The 20930-nt window shown below is 35.3% G+C and overlaps 1 protein-coding gene and 1 pseudogene across 2 annotated transcripts; both read right to left on the bottom strand.

Annotated features, from left to right (window-relative positions):
* Positions 1-268: 268 nt before the first annotated feature.
* Positions 269-3632, bottom strand: LOC113780873 (annotated as a pseudogene).
* A 1041-nt stretch (positions 3633-4673) lies between these two features.
* LOC113781694 (ubiquitin carboxyl-terminal hydrolase MINDY-1) lies at positions 4674-12582 on the bottom strand. Of its 2 annotated transcripts, XM_027327665.1 has the most exons (13): positions 12231-12582; positions 10821-10939; positions 10479-10585; positions 10284-10371; positions 8459-9257; positions 8177-8323; positions 7964-8018; positions 7771-7852; positions 7523-7603; positions 6489-6593; positions 6321-6370; positions 5574-5694; positions 4674-5081 (listed from the first exon to the last, which is right to left on the bottom strand). In XM_027327665.1, the coding sequence occupies exons 1-13, from the start codon at positions 12397-12399 to the stop codon at positions 4971-4973; spliced, it is 2034 nt and encodes a 677-aa protein (XP_027183466.1). In that variant the 5' UTR covers positions 12400-12582; the 3' UTR covers positions 4674-4970. The 2 variants fall into 2 exon arrangements, with proteins under 2 accessions (XP_027183466.1, XP_027183465.1); XM_027327664.1 differs by having other exon boundaries at positions 8177-9257.
* Between the last annotated feature and the right edge of the window lie 8348 nt (positions 12583-20930).

Genomic DNA, 20930 nt, shown 5'->3' with positions numbered 1-20930 from the left:
CTTTGGCAGATCTGGATGGTTTATAGTTTAGAACATTTTACTAACCTTCCTTTTCTAAATTTATTTTCAGAAATTTTCTAAGTCGAAAAATGGTGACGGGCAGTAATTTCTCTTTCATCCTAGAGATATAGTATCCTAATGGAGCAATATCAAGAAAGTGATGGCAAAAAGATTGAACAATTGCTTGCGATTTTCATGATATTGGGTCGGTCAGTCCAAAAACCAATAAAATGTGACCTTCAATTTCACAAATGCAACACTAAACTTATTAGTGAATCCAAGGAGTTGGGGGCGGTGGTGGAGGTGGAAACTTTGCTGCTGGCACAAATGAGAACATACTACTTTTGTTGATTCGTATGCTCCCATCACCCGATAGGGCAACAAGAGCACCCACCAAACCAGCATTCCCTGCCAGTCTGGGCTGCGTGTAGTTCATCATCCTCCGGTTGTCCTTAAAGCCATCATTCTCGTCAGGACCAGCCACCAGAGCTCCAACAATGGTATTTGGATTTGCCTTTGGTGTATCCCTCCATTTCCATCCTCCAGTGCAACTGTACTTAATGCCGTTATGAGGGATGGATGCACCTCTATGATGGACATGCAAAGGATATTTAATGCCGTAACCAACAACATAGCTCATGTTCTGAGGATTCTTTCCAAGGATATAATCAACCTGTTCAAATAAATAATGGAGCACATTATCAACCAAATGGGTTTTTGTTGATTTTTACATACAAAATTGGGAGGTTGTAGGAAATTTTTTCTTGGGATCCATACTCTCCTCCTTTGATTACTAATACATGTATGAAGCATTGAATCTCACAAAAAGAAAACAAAGTTATTCTGACCTGGTTTTTGGAGAAGTTTCTCAAGACACCCGCTGGCGACAAAATCTGAACCGCACAAAATTCCTGGTGTCTCTGAAACTTTTAAGTAGTCACTATACAAAGCTGCCAAGAAGGCAGCATTCACGACATACTGAAGACGATGGGGATCTTCTTGGTTAATTAAGATCAGGCCCCCTTAATAACATATGGATAAAACTAAGTCAAACATCCAAATATGATTTTAAAAAGTGAACGAGTTTAATGGTAAGACTGTAATACCTCTTGTTCTACTAAACTGGGAAGAGAGTGGCAGATATGAGCACATAATTAAACAAGTTTGCTTGCTCATGATATACCTTGAGAACTTCTTTATAACTACGGCCCAAAAATATTCTCAAACGGCTAAGAAGCACCTAGAAAGAGAAAAACATCATTTTAATAACAGTTCGGCACATCATCTTTCAAAGCAACAAAAAATAATTTATCTACTTACTAAAGCCCCGGCAATCTTGTTGTCCCAGCTAAGTCCAGCATAGTCTGTGACCCTTCCAAACTCTCCAGAAAAATCAGCGTTGTCTTTCTTTGTTGCAAACTCAATGTATGAAGGGTCACCTGTCGCATAATACATCCAAGCTGCACCCCAGACATACTCATCATGGAAATTTGTAGAATCATAGTATTTAGCAGCATCAGAGCCTAGGATACTGTATGTTCCAGGATGGTCCATGGAGAATTGGAACAACGATTTTGCTGCATGAACGAGTTTCTCACTATATGTCACGTTGTCCCCGAAAACCAATGATGCAGAAGCCAATGCAGCTGCCATTTCTGCTGGAAGGTCTGAGCAACTCTGGCACGTACTGACTGGTCGAGGATAGTCGATATCCTCCGGACGCATCCAGCAGTAGTGATCATTGGGGATTGGCTGTGCCATTGGGAAACCACCAAGTCCTACCTGTTAGGAAAAGAAAAAGTAAAACAAAAAATGACAAATTTATAGAGATAATACAATCCAAAGAAATAGAATCGGTTCATATTCATATTCCTTATCGTGTATAATTCTGTAATTAAACTAAGTTACCTGTGCTACTATATGATCTATAGGAGATTCTGAAGCAAAGCACTTGAGGAAGTAATCAATCCCCCACTTGATAATGTTTTTGACGTGGTCAAGCTCACCAGCAGCCTCATACTGTGCTCTGTACTCGATGACACTCCAACTCAACATCGTCATCGCAAATGATGCAGGAAAATTAAATTTTACAGCATCACCTGCATCATAGTATCCCCCGACCAAATTTTTATGAGCTGTTGTAACTTGTAAGGCCATCCCGTGTGCAAGAGTTCCCCCTCCATGATATGTTATTGTCGCGTGGAAGCACTAGCTGTCATAAAAAACTGAAGCACTAAGGGGAATTTTTAATTGAATATTTTACATGATAAGAAAGTAAAAGGTAGAATTCACTTGCAGCGTTGTGAATCAAAAAACAAGAGGGCCTTATTTAATGCCATGGTATAATTATCCAGCAATCGTGGTTTTTCCAGCGATGATGGTGGAAAAGATTGGTGATGATGCTTCGGAATGATTCCCAGAATGATGAGGAGTAGCAATACTGCAGAAGCCCCCACCATAAACATCTTATAGAATGTCATTTTTTACTCAATTGATACAACTTATGACCCTGAAGCATCAAAAAACAAGGTTCAATTCCAGAAATGAATCATAGTACATTGAATCTATGTGGGGTGAATAATGTGTTAATCTTAAGCATTTTCCACTATGTCCAAGAGCAATCTTCAGGAATACTAATAACGCAGTTGATAATCATGACACTATAATAGTTCACGTGTAATGCAACTCACTTAGAATGAATAATTTTGCATACCAGGGCCATATTTTAAATGTATGCAGCAAACTATAAAGCAAGATTCCAACTTGCAGCTGGGATGGCTAATAATATTTCTACCACAGCAAAGAAATCAATGATGGAAAAGGAAGAGTATGTATCGGTGAAGGATTGTTTTCCAGTCGAAAATTCTACGTTAGACTGGTTCACAAAGCTGATAATATTGCAAGCTGATATGTTTTACAAGGTGGTCGATTGAATCTGTGTCTTGCTGAAGAAGGTGATTCTTGGTTTTCTTGGTGTCGCTTATGTTGGCATGATTTTGATAATTCTGTTATTTGTGGCTGAGATTTTGGGAGTCGTCTTGGTGCAGTTTTGGATGGAAGAGCCTGTTTTTATGAGGGAAATATTGCATTTCTGATACACCAATGTTTGTTTGGTGTGTTTTAAATTTAGGTATTTCTTAAGGTATTTTTATGCATTTTGGGTATTTTTCAATTTATTGTGGATGTTTAAAATAAGACATGAGAAAACTGTTAGAGATAGACCCTTTGTCTTGCAAAATAAATCATAAATATTATCTATACTCTATCTTCATGCGCATATAAGAATACGATCCTAGCAATCACATTCGCAACTGCATGTACTCTTACATTGGTCATTGCAGATAGCACCTCAGACCAGAAGTGCATCTTTATTTTACATATAGGATACTAGGGGTGGACAAAATTATCCGCTAACCCGAAAACCCGTCGTATCCGAGGAATACTATCCCAGCAATCATATTCGCAACTGCATACTCCTGGTTGGCAAAAAGCTTTGGGATTGCGGCCGGAATATGCATTATTACATTGCTCATTGCAACGCGTCCAATTGCATCCTTCCCAGACTCCCAGTTGCATATGCCCACCACAGAACTGCATCTTCTTGCTTGTGTAATTGGAGAACTTGATTCCATGGCCAGCGTTCCACACTTCCACTAACTGCAACATTTTTCGAGTACGGAGCAATAGACATATTAGCTAATCAGATTTAAGTAATTCTTATATCTATAAAGAAAAAAAAAAAAGAGCATTAAGTATATTTGCAGAGAGTTCACTATTATCACCAAAAATGGTTGGTTTTCTAACTTTGAAAGCAACACATTTACCTGATGAAAATATGAGGAAAAAAACTAAGCAAAAACTTGGCAAATGTTTTTCCATTTTCAAATGGGATACTATATAATCCCTCAAGAATTTTCTAGTCCAAAATCTTTGGTTATGAAAGAATTATACCCTTCAACTCCTATATATATATATAGGTACAACCGTAAGAAGAGATTGTCTTTTTATCTTCCTTTCCTTTTTAACATCTTTTCCCCCTTGAGAAAATTTCATCAAATATGGAAAGTGAACCTGTACTCCTATTAGGGACAATAATATAGTATTGCCTAATATGCAAATTTCCAATAAATACGATATCTATGCAAAAGCTCTATCCAAAATTATGTCGTGATGCAATGAATCAATGTTTTGGGATGTTCAAATTTAGCATCCAATTATGTCTCTCGATGAATTGAACCATTATATTATTGGTTTGCAAAACTTAAAACTTTACCGTGCACTCATACCATAATTATTATGTCACGATGACATGAATTAGAATCGTGTTTTGCCTAAGTTTTGGTTGATCAAATTCTTGAAAACTCTCAAAATAGATGTGTAAAAAAAAAAATTTTATGTTTCTTCTCAAAGAAATTTTGATTTGACTGTAAAAAGTTTTTCTTCAGCAATGGACTTGTACCCAACTATTATTGGATTTTTGGAACCGACGATACCAAATTCAGACAATTATCTTGGGTTAGTTGCTTATGGCTAATTTTACTAGCCATTGAATTTTTTTTTTTTATTGTTTTTCCGGATGCTAGCAAGTTGGATTTGATTACTAGTAAGCAAGCCAGTAAATAGTAACATATCTGTTTAGTCTAATAAAGCAATTAGAATGGTTCAGCAAAACATACGTAACAGATGAAACTAACTAAATCTCAATCTAAAGTAAATCTGCCAATAGGATTCTACAGAAGTTCTGCTTAGGTCCCACCCCCCAAAAAAAGAAAAAGAAAAAGAAAAAATAATTTTCTGTTTGCCGAGACCAAAAATGTGGTGTCATGTACTTTACTTACAAAGGGAGAGAGAGAGAGAGAGAGAGAGAGAGACACAGAGAGAAGCTAGACCTGAAAGGACAATACATGTTTTTATAGTATTTACAAAACAAAATATTTACGAGTGTCTTGTCGTCTGCGGTTAGCAAATTTTCACATCACAACACACTTGTCTTTGGATGACTTTGTCTCCTGCTGCCTGGAAGATTGAGATTGAGATTGAGATTGAGATTGAGATGCATACTTCCCACTGTTCCTTGGAACCTACAAGACACAATCATCCATCCACATGTAACAGTTCCTTTTACCAAGTGATTTCATATCTAATCATCAACATACTCATTAATTAGAGCAAATATGCAAGAGAGGATCCATGTAGGGAAGTTAAAGACAACCTTGTGAGACATTTTGGACAAAGCTCATTAGAAAATTTGGTAATTACTGCCAATAAGATCAGAAGGAAAACGAAGGAAAAGGCGCAAAAATGTGAAAAAACAAATGACAAGTATAGCTGCAAATCCCTTCATAATTATCTGAGTAGTTTTCCAATCCTAGGAGAAGCAGGAAATCCAGTAATCCATATTATTGCAGCTTGTTTTACTTTTTGGCACAAGTTGAAGACCACAAGTCAAAGCATTAACTTGAGCTAAATCATGTCAACACAATCTAGAACAGCAGATAGAAGTTCTTAATCACCACAAACTCTTTCAAAAAATTTTTCAGAGTAGGAAATAGGAGGAGAATTTCATAATGTACCTGAGGTCCAGTAACCAACCTACCACCACCCACAGAGGGTGGTTGTGAATTATTTTGCCGCTGTGATGTCTGTTGCTCAAATTCCTGTTGCTGGAGGGCAATTGCCAGTTGCAAATCGGAACTGTCAAAAGCAAAATATATACCTTGAGATCAAGATATCACCCTCACAAATTCTTTTACCTAGTAAATAGATACATGAGCCAATTAACCACAACATGTTTGAGAAGACACTACAGAAATCCAGTAAGCCTTTCATTTCAGGAAAAATAAGATGACAACTGCAATAAAAGATTCAAGCCGCTAGTCCCAAAAAAAAAAAAATGCCACAAAGTCAACCAATTCCTAATCTTGATGCTGCTATAGTTGTTCCCAAGGAAAATAGAAATGGTCCCATGATTACTAAAACCTTTAAAGCAATATTCTCAAAGTCCAAATTCAAGGATGGACAAAATTGATAAACATCAAGTCACAGTAGTAATCAACTAAGGCACAACCATAGAAGAACGAAAAAGGAATGGCAATCAAATTCATCAGCATAAATAAGTGGAGCAAAGGTCCAGCATCACCCAGGAGATGCATAATTAAACACAAATATACAGAACACAACCATCAAACCATACCCACTCTCGCACATATTCACACAGACAGATCATCCAAGTGAAAGGTCCACTTAAACCTATTCTACAAAAGTATGATTAAGAATTCTGAAGGAAAAAGGTAAAAAGTGTACGGTGTTCAGATAATTACTTGAAACTTGAATCTGCCTGCATGGAATTGTCCATGCTTGCTAGGTAGTCCTGCAAAAGAATTCACAATTCAGTTTAGGAAAAAGAAAGGGATGAAAGAAGTCAATAGAGGAAACACCAGCAATCTACAAAAGCTATATCAACAGAACAAGAATGCAAAACTACATACAGCAGTACTGGCCATAGCATTCTGTTCATCCCATGAGTTGTTGCCATGATTCTCCACCTTGAACTCCTTGAAGTTACCAGTCATGTACACTGTGTCCCCATTTACCTAAATAATGGAATCACAGACAACCAAACAAGTGATGCTTCTGTGAAAAGATTTTTGCACAGACAGATCTTTCAGATAAAAGCTCAAAAGGAAAAGCTTGGTCAGGACTCTCGAGAGTTTCTAATCGAATCAACACTTGGAACTCAGAAAAGATACAAATACAACATGCAAATTGACAAAAGTTCCAGTACTTGCACAGAATGAATTACTCTATTTTCTGCTTCTATTGCACACATGCATCTCATGAGAGAACAGTTTAGAGTGTAAAGGCTTTAATCTCAAAATTAGAATTAATCTTGAAGGTGGCTTGCAGGACATTCAATCCTTTGCTTTCCTCGACGGTGGAGGAGACTATGATGACATAATTGACTACTTTCCCCAGTATAAAACTGGACATTAGATCTCCTCCTAGTCACAAGCACAGACACTACATACATCTAGGAGAGCTCTAAAGTTATTTCCTAGGAACAACTTAAAAGAACTAACAAATGTACTCCACCCTAGATACAATGCCCAAGTAACTTTAAAAAGCAACTGGAGCAGGTACATCTAGATGGCAGTTTGCATATCAATGTCAACCAAAAGATTTGATATGGTAATGGCATAACAAACTCAGGTTCTATTTCACTCACATTACAGTATAACACTAACAATAGAATGGGATCTGGTCATTTTTGCGGCTTTTTAGGACAAGGGTATTATTTGCTATTCTAGAAATCAAGTCTTAAAAAACAAAGAAAAATCAATTAAAATTTTAATGCATGTTAATTTTATGTGTATTCTAGTCACTCAGCAGGTAATGTTTTATTACAAAAGAAGGTTCACTTCAATTCAATATTATCTTACGTTTACATCTTTGAGGCTATGATTAGAATGAGACATGAAGTCAGATAAAAAGAAATTTATTACTAACAGTCTCAGCCCCCTACCTCATTCAGCTTTTCCCAAACCAAATCAGGCTGATTGATGTAACCTTGGTCTGTAGCCAAAATATATAATTCCCCTTCAAACTGCACATTACATCATTATAGGTACAAGAGCAACTGATGTCACTGTCAAGAAGCATAGTCAAATTTACTTATATAGGGGAAACTATATTCCAGTATCACATAAAAGTTGTTGTACGCTGAAATTGGTAATAGTGAAAGACATTACAATAAAAACATCAAAGACTGACCTTGAACATGGTATTGAAATGATTATTCCGGAAGAAAACACAAAGCTCACGTTCTTTTAATCCCTCTTGCAAGCAAAACAGGCTGCAGGAGACACAAAATGCATCAGACCAAAGTTAAGTTCCAATTCTTACCTCCATTGAAGTAAAACATATTGATTATCTGTTAAAAAAAAAAACCACAAAACCAACATACCCATATATAGTCAACTGACTAGCACTGTTCTTCAAAAAATTCTGAATCAGTTCCCCTAAAGAAAATTAATTAGAGCTTAAGTAAATATATTCTGCACCATAACAGAGAGAGGGAGGGGATGGAGAGCAGAAGCAAAACAGGGAAACAAGAATGCATGTCTTAGTGGTGCAATAAAAATTGAGACCACTCCATCTGTCAGGAGCATTCCATTACCTTCTTTAGTAGTAATTTGATCTTTCTTTGCATCACAAACTTCTATAGAACTTCTGTCTCCTTGTTCTGCAAGGACCACCTCACCCTCGTACATAGGTTCTCGGTTTTGATGGGTTGTATCTGTTGACTCCAATATGCTCTCCTCACCTTCGTAAATAGGTTCACTGGTATCAACATTGGAAATAAAAACTTGATGTTCATCTACATTATCTGTTCTGTCATTTAATGAATCAGTACAGGGAGCATGAGTCAATGAACTGAAGGGATCAAAAGTTTCACGACCATTTCGCTCATTTTCTACTTCATCAACTTCATAAATGGAACATGACAAGGTCTGATTGTCTTCATCTTTTCCAGGTTTATGTACATTAGTTCCAGCGGCAGAAGAAGCATCCCTTGAAGAAGATTGATTAGCTTCACTTCCAATATTGACCAAGGTATTACTACCACAATCTTCAACAACTTTAACCACAGTATTATATTCAGATTCTCCTGAAATTGATTTGATACAAGATCTCTCCGGCTCTGTCTTTGAGGGCAAACATACAGCATCCTGCCAAACTGTTTCAGAACCTCTTGGGTCAAAGTCGTGATTGCTTGAGGTCTCAAAATTGCTAGAAACTGTCACTTCATCAGGACAAGACATTTTACTTCCATCAAACACATTTTCTTCTAATGTTCCAATTAAAGAAACTGGTCCAGACTGCTTGAAATCTGAACTCGCTTCTGTAACAATAGATGAATTTGGCTTATTAGCAGATGGAACATCAGCTGATGAAGTAGGCACTTCTGACACTGACAATTTCAAGACTCTCATCAGTTCTTGTTCTTCTTCAATGTCTCCTTTTCTTCCTATGAGGTGATCAGGAAGAGAAATAGGAGCATCATCAAATGATCTACCTCTTGAGAGGCATGGAGATGGAACTCCAAGAGTTGCAGTTGTCGCAGCAGCAAAATCAACACAATCTTCTTCAGAATTTTTCTTATGTTGCGTCTCCATATTTTGCGTCTCAAGGGCAACAAGCTCCCCCATAAGCGTATTATATGACTTGGAGCCAATTGCATTTGCAGTATCAACATCCTGGTAGACATGAACAAACAATGCTTCAAGCTCACATAGATATTAATTTAACAAATCCTTCCAGAAAGGATAGAAAGGAGTAAGTTACTGCAGAAACAAAAGGCATTAAAAAGAAAGGAGACAATCTGACAAGCGACAGGAAAGAAAGTATGGGTAATATGTTAGCAAAAATTGAGAAGCTTAATGTAAAAATTAAGCGAGCAGAGACACGCTTAATAGCAAATCGAGATGTGAATAAAGGTAAATGCATGCCAAGAGAACAACTAGCCCTTTTTGTCCACTTTGAGTGCCATAAAGAAATAAATGTCTGGACTAAGATAACCTTGAGTACAGTAACCATTAATTTTTTGTGCTGATACTGAAAACTAGTATCCAGCAAGTTCTTAATTTCCCTTTTTCAAAAATTGAAAAGCATCTGCAAGAAAATCTCATCCACGAAGCTTACACTACCATTTCTACACTAATCAGAAGCAGAAGCCTAGATCAAGGCAATAATTCAAAAGATTAAGCACATAATACAAATACCCTGCTGTTCATAGCTCATTCCTGGAGCAATGTGGACACAATTAATCAAGTTTCCTTGCCCTGAATACTTGCAAAGTTATCTTACAATGTATTGGTGCAATCACTTTAGAAATCAGTATTACAGTGACAGTCAATCCATGATTGTACATGTGAGAAAATGAATCAGCAATTCCAATGAATTAACTCCAAACATACATTTTTTTTTTGTACAGAAGGCTGGAAAGTTTCCAAATCTTCAGGAGAAGATATGTCCAGCATGGGAGAATACTTAATGGAAAGTTTCACCTTCTAACTTTAGCGCTAAAGCTAATCACTCAATGTAATTGGTACCAAATATACCGAAATTCTTAACAAAACAGCAGTTTGATGTCTAAACTCACTTTCAGGTTTTAATCTATCTTGAATCAAACTAATGAAAACTGCTCTTTGCATTTCCAAATTACACACAATACACATTTAAATTATATAAGGAAAAAGTGCTTTAAGTTCACCTACAAATACCTGGGCATCAACTATCCAACCATGGTAGAGTGGAATGTCCAGTAGATCAAATATTGCACATTCCCGAGTAAATTCAAAATCAGCAATTCTGAATGATAAAAATGCATTAGTTACACAACAGTGCAACTTTTAAAAAAAAAAAATTAAGAAGAAGGTAAGTAAACCTACATAGACATAAAAAAGGCCATCATTTACCTCCTGAATTTTATATTTACATCAATCCCAGTTGCTAGTCTAGGAAGCAAATCAATGGCATCAGCAATGTTTTGTTGCTGATTTTCAACGTATCCTGCATCTTTGTCCTGAAAAATTGAACCAAAACCAACAGAGAGAACTTACATTTGTATGGTTTCACTTGGATTATAAAGAATAAGAAACAAAAAGAACAAACAACCTTCAATAAATAGAGAACACAAAATTCTTTTCAGTCAAGTTATTTATTTCCAAATTTTTTATCCATAATCATACAGTAATGGAGCTGTTACAATTAAAAAGTAAACAAATAGCAATTAATGTAATGAAACAGAAAGAAGTTACTTTGATATTGGAATTTGAGTCGATTAATCGCTCAGCAACAAGCGAAAGCAATTTCTCCTGTGAAACCTCTGGAATATCTGGACTCAAGCTCAAGTTATTCTTTAAGAGAAGAACATTACCTACCACACAAGCCATACAGATTATATCAGCAAAACTTGTAATTAACCATTAAAACCAAAAAGACATTCCAAGCAAAAGCACCCCTCCCCCAAATTAAAAAAAAAAATTTTAAAAACAAGGGAGAAAAAAACCAACAAAGAAGTAGAATGATGTAGTTGCTAGACATTCTAAAATTAACTCCTATGAAGAAAATCATGTAACACATGGAATCACTATAAAGAAGTTGCTCAAATCTCATGGCAGAATCATGAATATCCACAGACTTAGTATCCTAACCTTTCTTGATTAAAATAACTAACCAGTAAACCACGGATCTATTGTCAAAGGCTGAAAAATAGGAACAAGCTCTATTTTTTATTTATCACCTTAACCATGTACTTAACCAACAGAAGTGCAATAGAAACCATGGCATAAAGCAAATAAAAAATAGCAGCGCAGAAGAACTGACCATTCACAAAGAAACCGCTATGCAAAAGCAAAAAATAAAAAACGCCTTAACGACATGCTACAAAACTTTTCACCAAAAAATTTTTATTCATGATAACATGAACCAAAAATCTTCTTCTTCCACCAAAAAAGGAAGGCTTGGCTCCAGTTATAGAGACAATGGCCTATTATTTCCAGCTACAATTAAATAGAAATACCTCTATCATCAAGTCAAGTTAAGAAATCAAACTGGAAATATTATTGATCAAATTAACTCCTTGTTCAAACCCTATGCCTATGTCTCAAAGTCTTGAAACTTACATGCCATTCTTGACCCAACTAAACGGGAAAATTTTTTTCTTGCTTCAACTATATGTAACCTATAAGTTGCTTCTGTCAAAAAACGAGTGGCATCCATAATTACTAACCTACAACTCAGCTGATACTTATCCACATACAATTCCAAATCTTTTTCATTGATAATGCAACTTATCATTCAACCTAATTATTTCCTCACTCAGCGAGTAAACCAAGATCTCAAAATCTTGAAATATGCATTTCATTTGAGGCAAAAATAAAAAATTCCAAGCTAAAGTTCAAACATGTTAAAATTCTAAAGAAGAAGAAAACAACAAAATTAATTCCATACTTATTGTTCAGACCTATGTTCCACAATTTTGACAACACAGCATTCTAAAACGGGAAAAAGAACAAAAAAAAAACATATTCTTGCAACAATTACCAATAAAATTCACAAAAATATGTAAAGCCTAAAACCCTCTGTGAACAGAGGGAGAAGAATTAACCCAAAAAACACAAAAACAATAAAATATATATATATATAATCGAGATAAAGAAATTTACAGATGGCAAGCAGAGGGCAGGGGCCATTGTCGTTTTGAAGAATGATGGGAGTTGTTCGGCCCAAGAATTGAATGACTTTAGTTTTATGCATCATTTCTTCATTATCGCCGCCTTTTTGCTCCTCCGGTGCAGCTGCCGCCGTCGATGCCAAGGTTGAAGACTCCGCCATTTTTCAGAATTTATTTTGAATTTTGTCAATTCACACCCACAATCTATAATATATTTCTAGAGGGAGAAACGTTGTATAGTGAGAGAAAATTTAGACGAAAGAAGGAAGGGGTGAGGAAAAGGTTTAAGAGAGGGAGACCGGCGAGACTACAAAAGGGGGAAAGTGTGGCTGGGCCGGCAGGCGGGTCGGGCCGAGATTTTCTCAACTGAATTGTGACGACGACGAGAACACTTCCCTTAAGTATGGCTTCACAAAAAAGAAAATGTATGGTTTCTTTTTTCGTTCCAGGACTAGTAGGCAAGAAATTTTAGGTAATTAATTTGATTTTGCCTTTGATCTTATTTCATCTTTCCTTTTTCTAAGTAGTGTATCAAAAAAAAATTTCCGTCGGCCCGTTTGGATTGCATTTTCCATCATTTTTCATGGAAAAATTACTGTAGCGATTTAATGTATATGAAAGAAAAAGGTAATAGGGAAATGTGATCACGAAAAACAACGCAATTTTCTGGCAGAAAATGGCAATCCAAACAGGGCTGTTCACTAGGCACTAATTTTTTTAAAAAAAATTTGAGTACACAAAATCATATTGGGATCAATAGATGAAGATAGATTATAACTAAACAACAACATTATACCTAATAAGTCACTAATAATATGATGAAAATTAAAACATAGGTAGCATAGACTCGTAGTGGATGATAGTTAATTGAACTCTTGGAATCTCAATCTTATTTAACACTAGTGATTTTATGTGTGAATTACAAATAAATTGCACATTTTTTTTTACATTTATTATTCTGTCTTGCTTTTAGAGTACTTCCTTAACCTAACTTCCTAAGTCCCACCTAGCACTCTTTAATGAAATCTTAATTGCTTTTATGGATTTTAAAGTGGAGAGATCTCTCTTATTTGCTTTTTACCAACCAAGTCATATGAAAAGTTGAACGCTAAGCTCAAAGTACAAATTGAGAAACGCTCAAGGTGTAAGAAGTGATAGCTAGAAGTTGCTAGAATAGGGAATTTTAATTCCACATTTGTGTTAGGGACTTGGAAGTTTGAGAAGTTGATGTGATTCTGAAAGGAGTTCTCGTATCAACATTGCTACCATGTAGACCTAATATTCAATTGTACTAAATCGTTTTTTGGCAACTTGTGTGCTAAGTAATAGCTTTCTAGATGTTTGCTTCCAAGACTAACTTTTTTATAATGACTTGTAAGTATTTGTTTTCATCAAATGTGATTCTCAAGCAAGGTGGATTTTTGCAATTGATGCTTAAAAGTTTTGCTTGATACACGATGCGTGGATTCATAATTCATTTCGAGAACCTGAATTCTAATTCTCCACTCTCCTTCTCTTGCTTCTTAAATTTTACTCTTCTCCCGTTAAAATATATTTTGTTAAAAAAAAAATACGATACATCAAATTTGCCCTCCTAAGCATTTAATATTATCTATCTTCAAGATTTTCATCAAGAAACCTGACATGTACATATGAGGAATGGTATGGAATACTTTGAGACCCGTTGTGTGGTATGTGTGATTTAGCAGCTTAACGAAACCAAACCCTAGACTCTGGAGTGACCTTTTTTTAAATTAAAAAAAAAAAAAAAAAAAAAACCTCCAATACGAAGACCAACTAATCCAGTATCGTTATAAATAATCAGAGCAGTTGGAATTGTTGTTCCACTGAGGTTCTGTCTGATGAGGAATTAAGGATATACTTCTCTGAAATCCCGACTTGGAACTTTTAACAAAGATAAACTAATGTAGGATTGAGGCAGGCATTAGAACGGCGGTTATGAATTGGAAAATTAAACATAGTTTGACAGTTAGGTGTGGCGAATAAACCATCACGTTATCTTTAACTAAACAACTTTGTTTTTAATTATAACTTTTATATTGAGCGAAGGCGAATCATGGAAGTTAATTTTGTAAAACAGAAGTAAAGTAGCCGGAAATCGTCAAGCACGATTTACTTGACAAAAAAAGCTGCACTAATGACAGAAATTATATAGAACATACCACGGTAAATCTCATATGAAAAATCCTTAGATTTAACAGTGTTACAAAATAAGAAAGATTACACTGTGAATCACGAACCATCGGTTCATATTTGATTACATGTACGGGCAGTTCCATAAATATCTATGCGATGAAAGATACAAAATTCAACCAAACCCAAGCTATGAAATTATGCATCAAAAGCTAATTTGTGAGATATTAAAGTTGCACATTAGAAATTTGGGGAATTGGTTTTATAGTACATGATGGTACAAACCTCTGATGCAATATAAAAAAATTCCGACAAAAAAGAAGGGAGAAAATTTAAGAAGGGTAGGAATTAGCATGCAAATAATTTCAGACAATAAATTGGTGCAGGCCATGCAAATGGCTTCTAGATGTAACAGGCTAAACGGAAATAAAAAAAGGATAAGATTTTCATGTTAAATTTTATGGGTGAGGTGAGTAATGCAAGTTGGATAAGATTTGCATACAGGTGATGAAAAATGTTTTCTTTAATACTTTTATCTGTTCTGATTAGCGTTTTGATGGTCCCCAATATTTCTTTGTCAATTTTCAGTCTTTTTTCCTTCTACGCCAAATATTCAATATCTTACTTCTTGATCTTTATCTGTATTGTAATTTAATCTGCAAACTTTTAGCTTTCTTCAAATTCACAGGTGCAATTCGTTAGTCAAACCATCAATTCTTGTCAGGTTACTCACAATTGATGCATGCCCAAAATTGGAGCCAAAAAGGAACATGCTTCTAGGGTTCTAGTTGTTTTAAAAGTTAAAAGTTTTTTTACGGGGTGTCCTATTTTTCTTATAAATTAATTCTTAGCACTATTTTAAAGGTTTTCCCGTTACTCTTTTTATTTTTGTTTTATTTATTTTTTTATTTATTTATTTTGGAGGATTGAAATGCAAAGCTGGTTACATAACATCAAGCCTAAAATGGGACGTGCCTCTTAAATCAAGACCCGATTTTTTTTAAAAAAAAAAAATTACTAATTGCAAATTAAAACTAACTTTAATTTGGACATTGGCAACTAATGCCCAGTTGTCAGGTGATTGGAGCCCAAGTCTCGTTCAACTTGAAAACTTTGCCATAATGATCAGGTTCCAAACTGTCCCATGATCACTTTCAAAATCCAATACGAAATCCTAATCACTCCCAAAAGCTTTGGGTTGAAATAGCCCGATAACCCAAAAAGCTTTGGGTTGAATTGAAGTTCTCCATATAATATGGAGCATGGGCTTCAATTTCAGGTTTGACAGTGTCCGACCCATCTTCCTTCCTTCTGGTGGTTAGGAGTTTGGGCAGGAAGAGAAGGGAGCTTGAATCATCATAACATTAAACTGCTTACATTACACCCAATGGCCTTTGGTCGGATCTTCAAACTCATTAATCAGACTAGTTTTTAATGCAACAAGAAAGATGTTTAAAAAAATTATGAATTAGGGGATTCGAGGATAGCAAACAAATAAATCAATAAATCTGCTAAGGTTGAGGCATCTAAAAATTAGAGGTTCTGAGTTCAAATCCCCCCCCTTCCTTTCCCTACTTCTTGAATCCCACCCCTCCTCTATTGAAAAAAAAAAATACAGAATGACTCTTTTTTAAGTTTTTTTAATTATATGACTCCATAACTCTCTTACAAGCTAATTGCAATTGGATTAACATGCTACGAAGCTACAATGACAATTGTCAAACTAAAGTCTAAATATGGAAAGAAAACTACTACCATCACGAACCTTAAGCACGTTACGAAATAGTATTTTAAGTCATAACACGCCTACATATAATATAATAATGAGAAGTAAACGTATTTGCGTCACAATGGAATGGAAAAGTCACATTGCATTGTTTGTTTATGAGTTTATCTCATTCATGAATCTAGTAGGGGCGTATATCGAGTTGATTCATCGATGGAAAGTTTATTTGGCATCTAAACAGGTCCTTAGTATTGGTAGAAAGTTTCTTCTAGAAAGGCGGTGATCTTATACTAACTTCTATGCAATCGAAAACCTGGAAATGGAAATTCCTGACTTATAAATCTTACCAGCTTTAGGCTAATCAGAGACACCTACCGGTTTGAGAGATGGGGTCAACTCTTGCACATAAGCATTCATTTTTTTAGTTCGACGAAATTCATGATGTAACTAACTAGGATCAGGAAATTTTAGAACTAGGTAAGAGTGTCAGAAGCCCTACAAGATCCTTAATCATGGGGTATGATGGACTCCGTGGACTCTAATGCTCTGGAAAGCAGGAACACAAGGAGTTGGGGTAAATAAGACTCTATAATAGTGTTTGTCAGAAGAGGTATGATCAGGGAACAACGGCAACTGTTGAAACTGGAAGTCTAGGCCTAGCAAGCTTGTTCGAGGCAATACAACCTGGAAAAGCCGATATATGGAGTCAATAAAAGGAAAGTTTACAGGAAGGGGCCCTTTTCTCTGGTGTGATCTGATTTGGATCCAACAAAACAAAGGCTCCTTACTCCTTACTAAAAGAAGAAAAGAAAAGAAAAGAATACGGTTCAAAGAGTGAAGATCTTCAGGGGAAAGTTTCCAGGCTAGTATCTTGCTACTTTGTACGTTTTCTTGAATATGGAATGTTACCTGGCTAAAATATCTGCTAGCTGTTTTCTCGGATCTTGCAATATGGAATCAAATTAAGGACCAAATGCATCTGAATTATGACTAGTACTGACAATAATTAAACTTATTTTCTACTCTTTTCTGCTTTTGATCATATCAGGAGTGACAGTGGAAGTTGCATTTTAATCGAACGGTAAAAGTAGAAAATCCATATGCAATTGCTGGACTAGTACACATCAGCCATTATTCATAATCAATAGGTTTAGCATTGTCATTATTATTATTATCATGATTAATATATATATTTTTTGTGTTTCCTTTCGGCAGTATCAGAACAAATGCAGGTACCTGTTTCAACATTAACCCTAAAATAATATTCACTAATCATTAGTAACGGTATCCCCAACTTTTGCTATTTCTTTTGCGATGTCAGGTCTTGATTTTCTTGGTCTAAAGCAAATGTTAATATTCCAAATGGGTCTGAATAGTGTATTTTTTGAGTTTTTGTCTAAAATTTTATTATAACTTACTATATATATATTTTTAAAAAATACTAGTGTTTGCTTAAAACATTGAAAATATCCTCTATTTTTTCCACAAAAAAAAAAAAATCTTCCTTCTCCCCTACCAACCACCACCCATTACCAACAACCTCCGTCACCAATATCTTATCAATGTACTTTCTTTTTGATATTTGTCTAAAATTTATGAGTATTTTAGAGTGTTATTGTAAATGATGTCTTTAACCATATTAACTTTTATTTTTCTAAAATAGGCCATAAAGATTCAAATATGAGCCCACTTTTTTTCCCCAGAAAAACAGACTTAGGTTGATTCCGTCTACCTATCAAAAAAAAAAAATTCTATGCATTTTTCTTTTCACCCCTTTTTGGGTTAAGCATTCCACGTCTAGTTAGGTGGTGGGCAGCACTAGATCCGGGTTTGTTTGGATTGTAAGTTATTTGAGATATTTTTACTGTAGCACTTTTTGTGATGTGATGTATGTGAGATAAAAAGGTAATTGGGAAGATAAAAAGGTGTATTGAAAATTGTAATGATGATGGAAGCAAATATATTTGGAGAAATAATCAGCTGTCCAAACAAACCTGCATTATTAATTTGTTCTTCAAAATCCCACTTCTAGATTGGTCCCCATCTTGTATCAACAAAAAAAAAAAAAAAAAGGGATTGGTCCCCATCTCAATTTTTTCTTCATAGACGAATTGGTAAGGCCGGTACCGCCCCAGCCAAACCCCAGCTTTTGCTCTTCTGGGTCCTTGTATGCTGTGAAAGCTACTGATACACCAAAAATAGTTTTACTACAAAAGAATACAAATTCCTCTATTTACCACAAAAAAAAAGGAATACAAACTCGTTTTAAACTGAACATTGTTTAAAAAAAAAAAAAACTGAACATTGTTGTTAGATTCGATAAGTACATAATGTGAAACAAGTGCAGGCCAATTAATGATTTTACCATATTAATGAATTAAAATTCAATATAATGTTTGAGAGAATATGCCCTTTTTTAAATGCATGTAAACTGTTTGAAATGAGGTACATTTTGTTTGGTTAATAAATTTAGAGTTAATCTCATATACATTAATAATGTATATACTACTATCACGGTTAGATATATGACGTATATATCAAATTTAAATTTAAATCTAAATCAGTTATCATGCATCAAACGGTAATAGAATATACATTGTCAGTGTACGTAAAATTAATCCATAAATTTAACTAAAAATAATGACTGTTATTTTGAGATAAACTAGAAAGAATAACACACAAAAACTTATTAAGTGGTAACATAAATGAGCATTATATGTTGATAGTGTCACTAATAGATATGAGAAGAAACGCGATAAAATAAATTGCTTTATACGTACTTAAGATATCAAAATTATAGTATCCTTCTACGAATTAGCTTTTACTTACTAGATTTTTTACAAATATACAAGGTTCGTTCCTAAAAAAAATGAGTATATGTAGTTTACATAATAGATTTAAGGTAGAAAGTGGTCTAAAATTTAGATTGTAATCAAATTTTACGGATTTGATTTTTCAATGGAAGCAAAGTTATTATTTTAAATATGAAGGACAAAAAATTCATTTGATAAAATGAGAAAAACGTTTTGAACAATTTTCGCTTTTAACGGTGAAGATTTTAAAAAGTATGCTAATACATTAAACCAAAATAAAAAGAGAAAGAGAAATCAAATGGAAGAAAGGTCGTAGCCACTAACCAGCCAGACCAATCGAGGACAACGACAGACACGTCATAGAAAAATTGCCACCACAGAAAATGCAAATGGGAAAGTCAAGTCGTAGTCATTAGTTTAATAATAGTAACAGCCATACAGCAGCCGAAGGGTACACGAGCACGTGAACCGGCTGTGAAGGATGCAGGGCTGGCGCCTGCTTATTGGTCTGAGGACGACCGCCAATTGTACGGGCAGACAATGACATCTTTCTAACGTTGTACGGACAAAAATGAGAAAACTCTGTGGTTTAACCAGGGGGAGTGCTCCAACTTTTGATACAGCTGCTGCCGACTCTTAGGTATGATCTGATTTCCCACTTCCAGGGAGGGCAGTAACAGTGAGTGAGTTTACATGACCGCCAAAGTATTGACAACCGACACCGATGTGATCCTCAACCTCCCATCCGTCAATCCACTGTTTTATCCTTTTTAGGTAATCGAATGTTGTTTTAGTTTATCCCAAGGAAGAAAGAAAGAAAGAAAAAGAGAGAGAGGAAGCACACCTCACAAGAGCTGTTTGTTCCTCCAGCTGGTTCTTAAGGGACTGTTTATCACACCCTTTTAAAGTGCATAAATATCTTGAACAGGTTGGCCTTGTTTTTCTCTTGGGGGGTGGGGGGGGGGATGGGGGCCTATCCAGTCCTAGTTTGCTTCTACTTCTGGTAATTCTACAGGAAATTTTAACACGTTTAGATTCTGGCTGTTGCATCAAGTTTTTGGCCCATTACCTAACCCTAGTGTCATAATTTTTTGCAAAAGTTAATGTCAACCAGCGTTTGTCCTTATTATTTCTTAAAAAAAGTACTGGTTCACATGAAAATTCTGTGTATGGCGCATAAATGTCACTAAACTCTCTCTATATTCTTCATTTGATTGTCTTCATTGTGAATAGAGCTGCAGCGCCACTTGCTAAATATCCATCAAATTGGGTCATCCTCATCTATCATAACAGTTTCCAAACAATTCCTTGTAAGACTGATCTTTCCGTTGCATGCAAGCCTTTTTTTCCTTTTCGGAGTAAAAGATTTTAAATTTTAAATTTTCTACTTACAATCTTTTTTATTTTTGGGTGAAACCCATTTAGACAGCCTAGCCTAGAATTTTGGTGCTGCACGCAATAATGAGAGCGGAATGCTATTTTGGGAAGGTGAATAATGCACGATGAATTGGGATCCTCACAATAAGTACTATGTGAGCAAACAATACGAATATACCAACAAGGGAAAATGAATGAATAATCGGAATTGGATTTGTGAAAAGAGCATTTAATAACTTCAGATATTCGGAGAGAGGAATTTAATTATTAAAAAAAAAAAAAAGAAAGAAAAGGGCCAAATGCCTCGAGACTTGTCATAGAACCTACATAGGAAAATACTAAAAAATTACCTTTGACTTGTGATGACCAAAGGCAAACCTTTGCTTATCTGTCGATCCACGAAGCGAACAGCATGAAAACTTGCGTCGTTCACATTGATATGTACTGGTCCCCTCGGCATCTTTTTTACTAGAAACTAGAAAGAATAACCAAAAATGCTGCCCCCGAGTTTCCACCTGCCATTTATACAAATATATAAAAATAAATATTCCCCTTTTATTTCATTTTTGGAGGGGGGTCTCTTTCGTGCTTCTCGCGAGTTTACCAAAAGAAGAAAAGGGAT

This window comes from Coffea eugenioides, chromosome 8 (assembly GCF_003713205.1).
Source record: "Coffea eugenioides isolate CCC68of chromosome 8, Ceug_1.0, whole genome shotgun sequence".
NCBI lineage: Eukaryota > Viridiplantae > Streptophyta > Magnoliopsida > Gentianales > Rubiaceae > Coffea > Coffea eugenioides.
This window is presented reverse-complemented; position numbering and strand designations above follow the sequence as displayed.

Bases quoted from the DNA above. Each gene is read 5' to 3' on its own strand.
- LOC113781694 (XM_027327664.1), bottom strand. From the start codon at position 12,399: ATGGCGGAGTCTTCAACCTTGGCATCGACGGCGGCAGCTGCACCGGAG. The intron at 10,372-10,478 runs GTAAATGATGGC...TTTATCATTCAG, and splicing joins GTAAATATAAAATTCAGGAG to AATTGCTGATTTTGAATTTA. The intron at 6,594-7,522 runs GTAGGGGGCTGA...TCCATTATTTAG, and splicing joins TTTGGGAAAAGCTGAATGAG to GTAAATGGGGACACAGTGTA.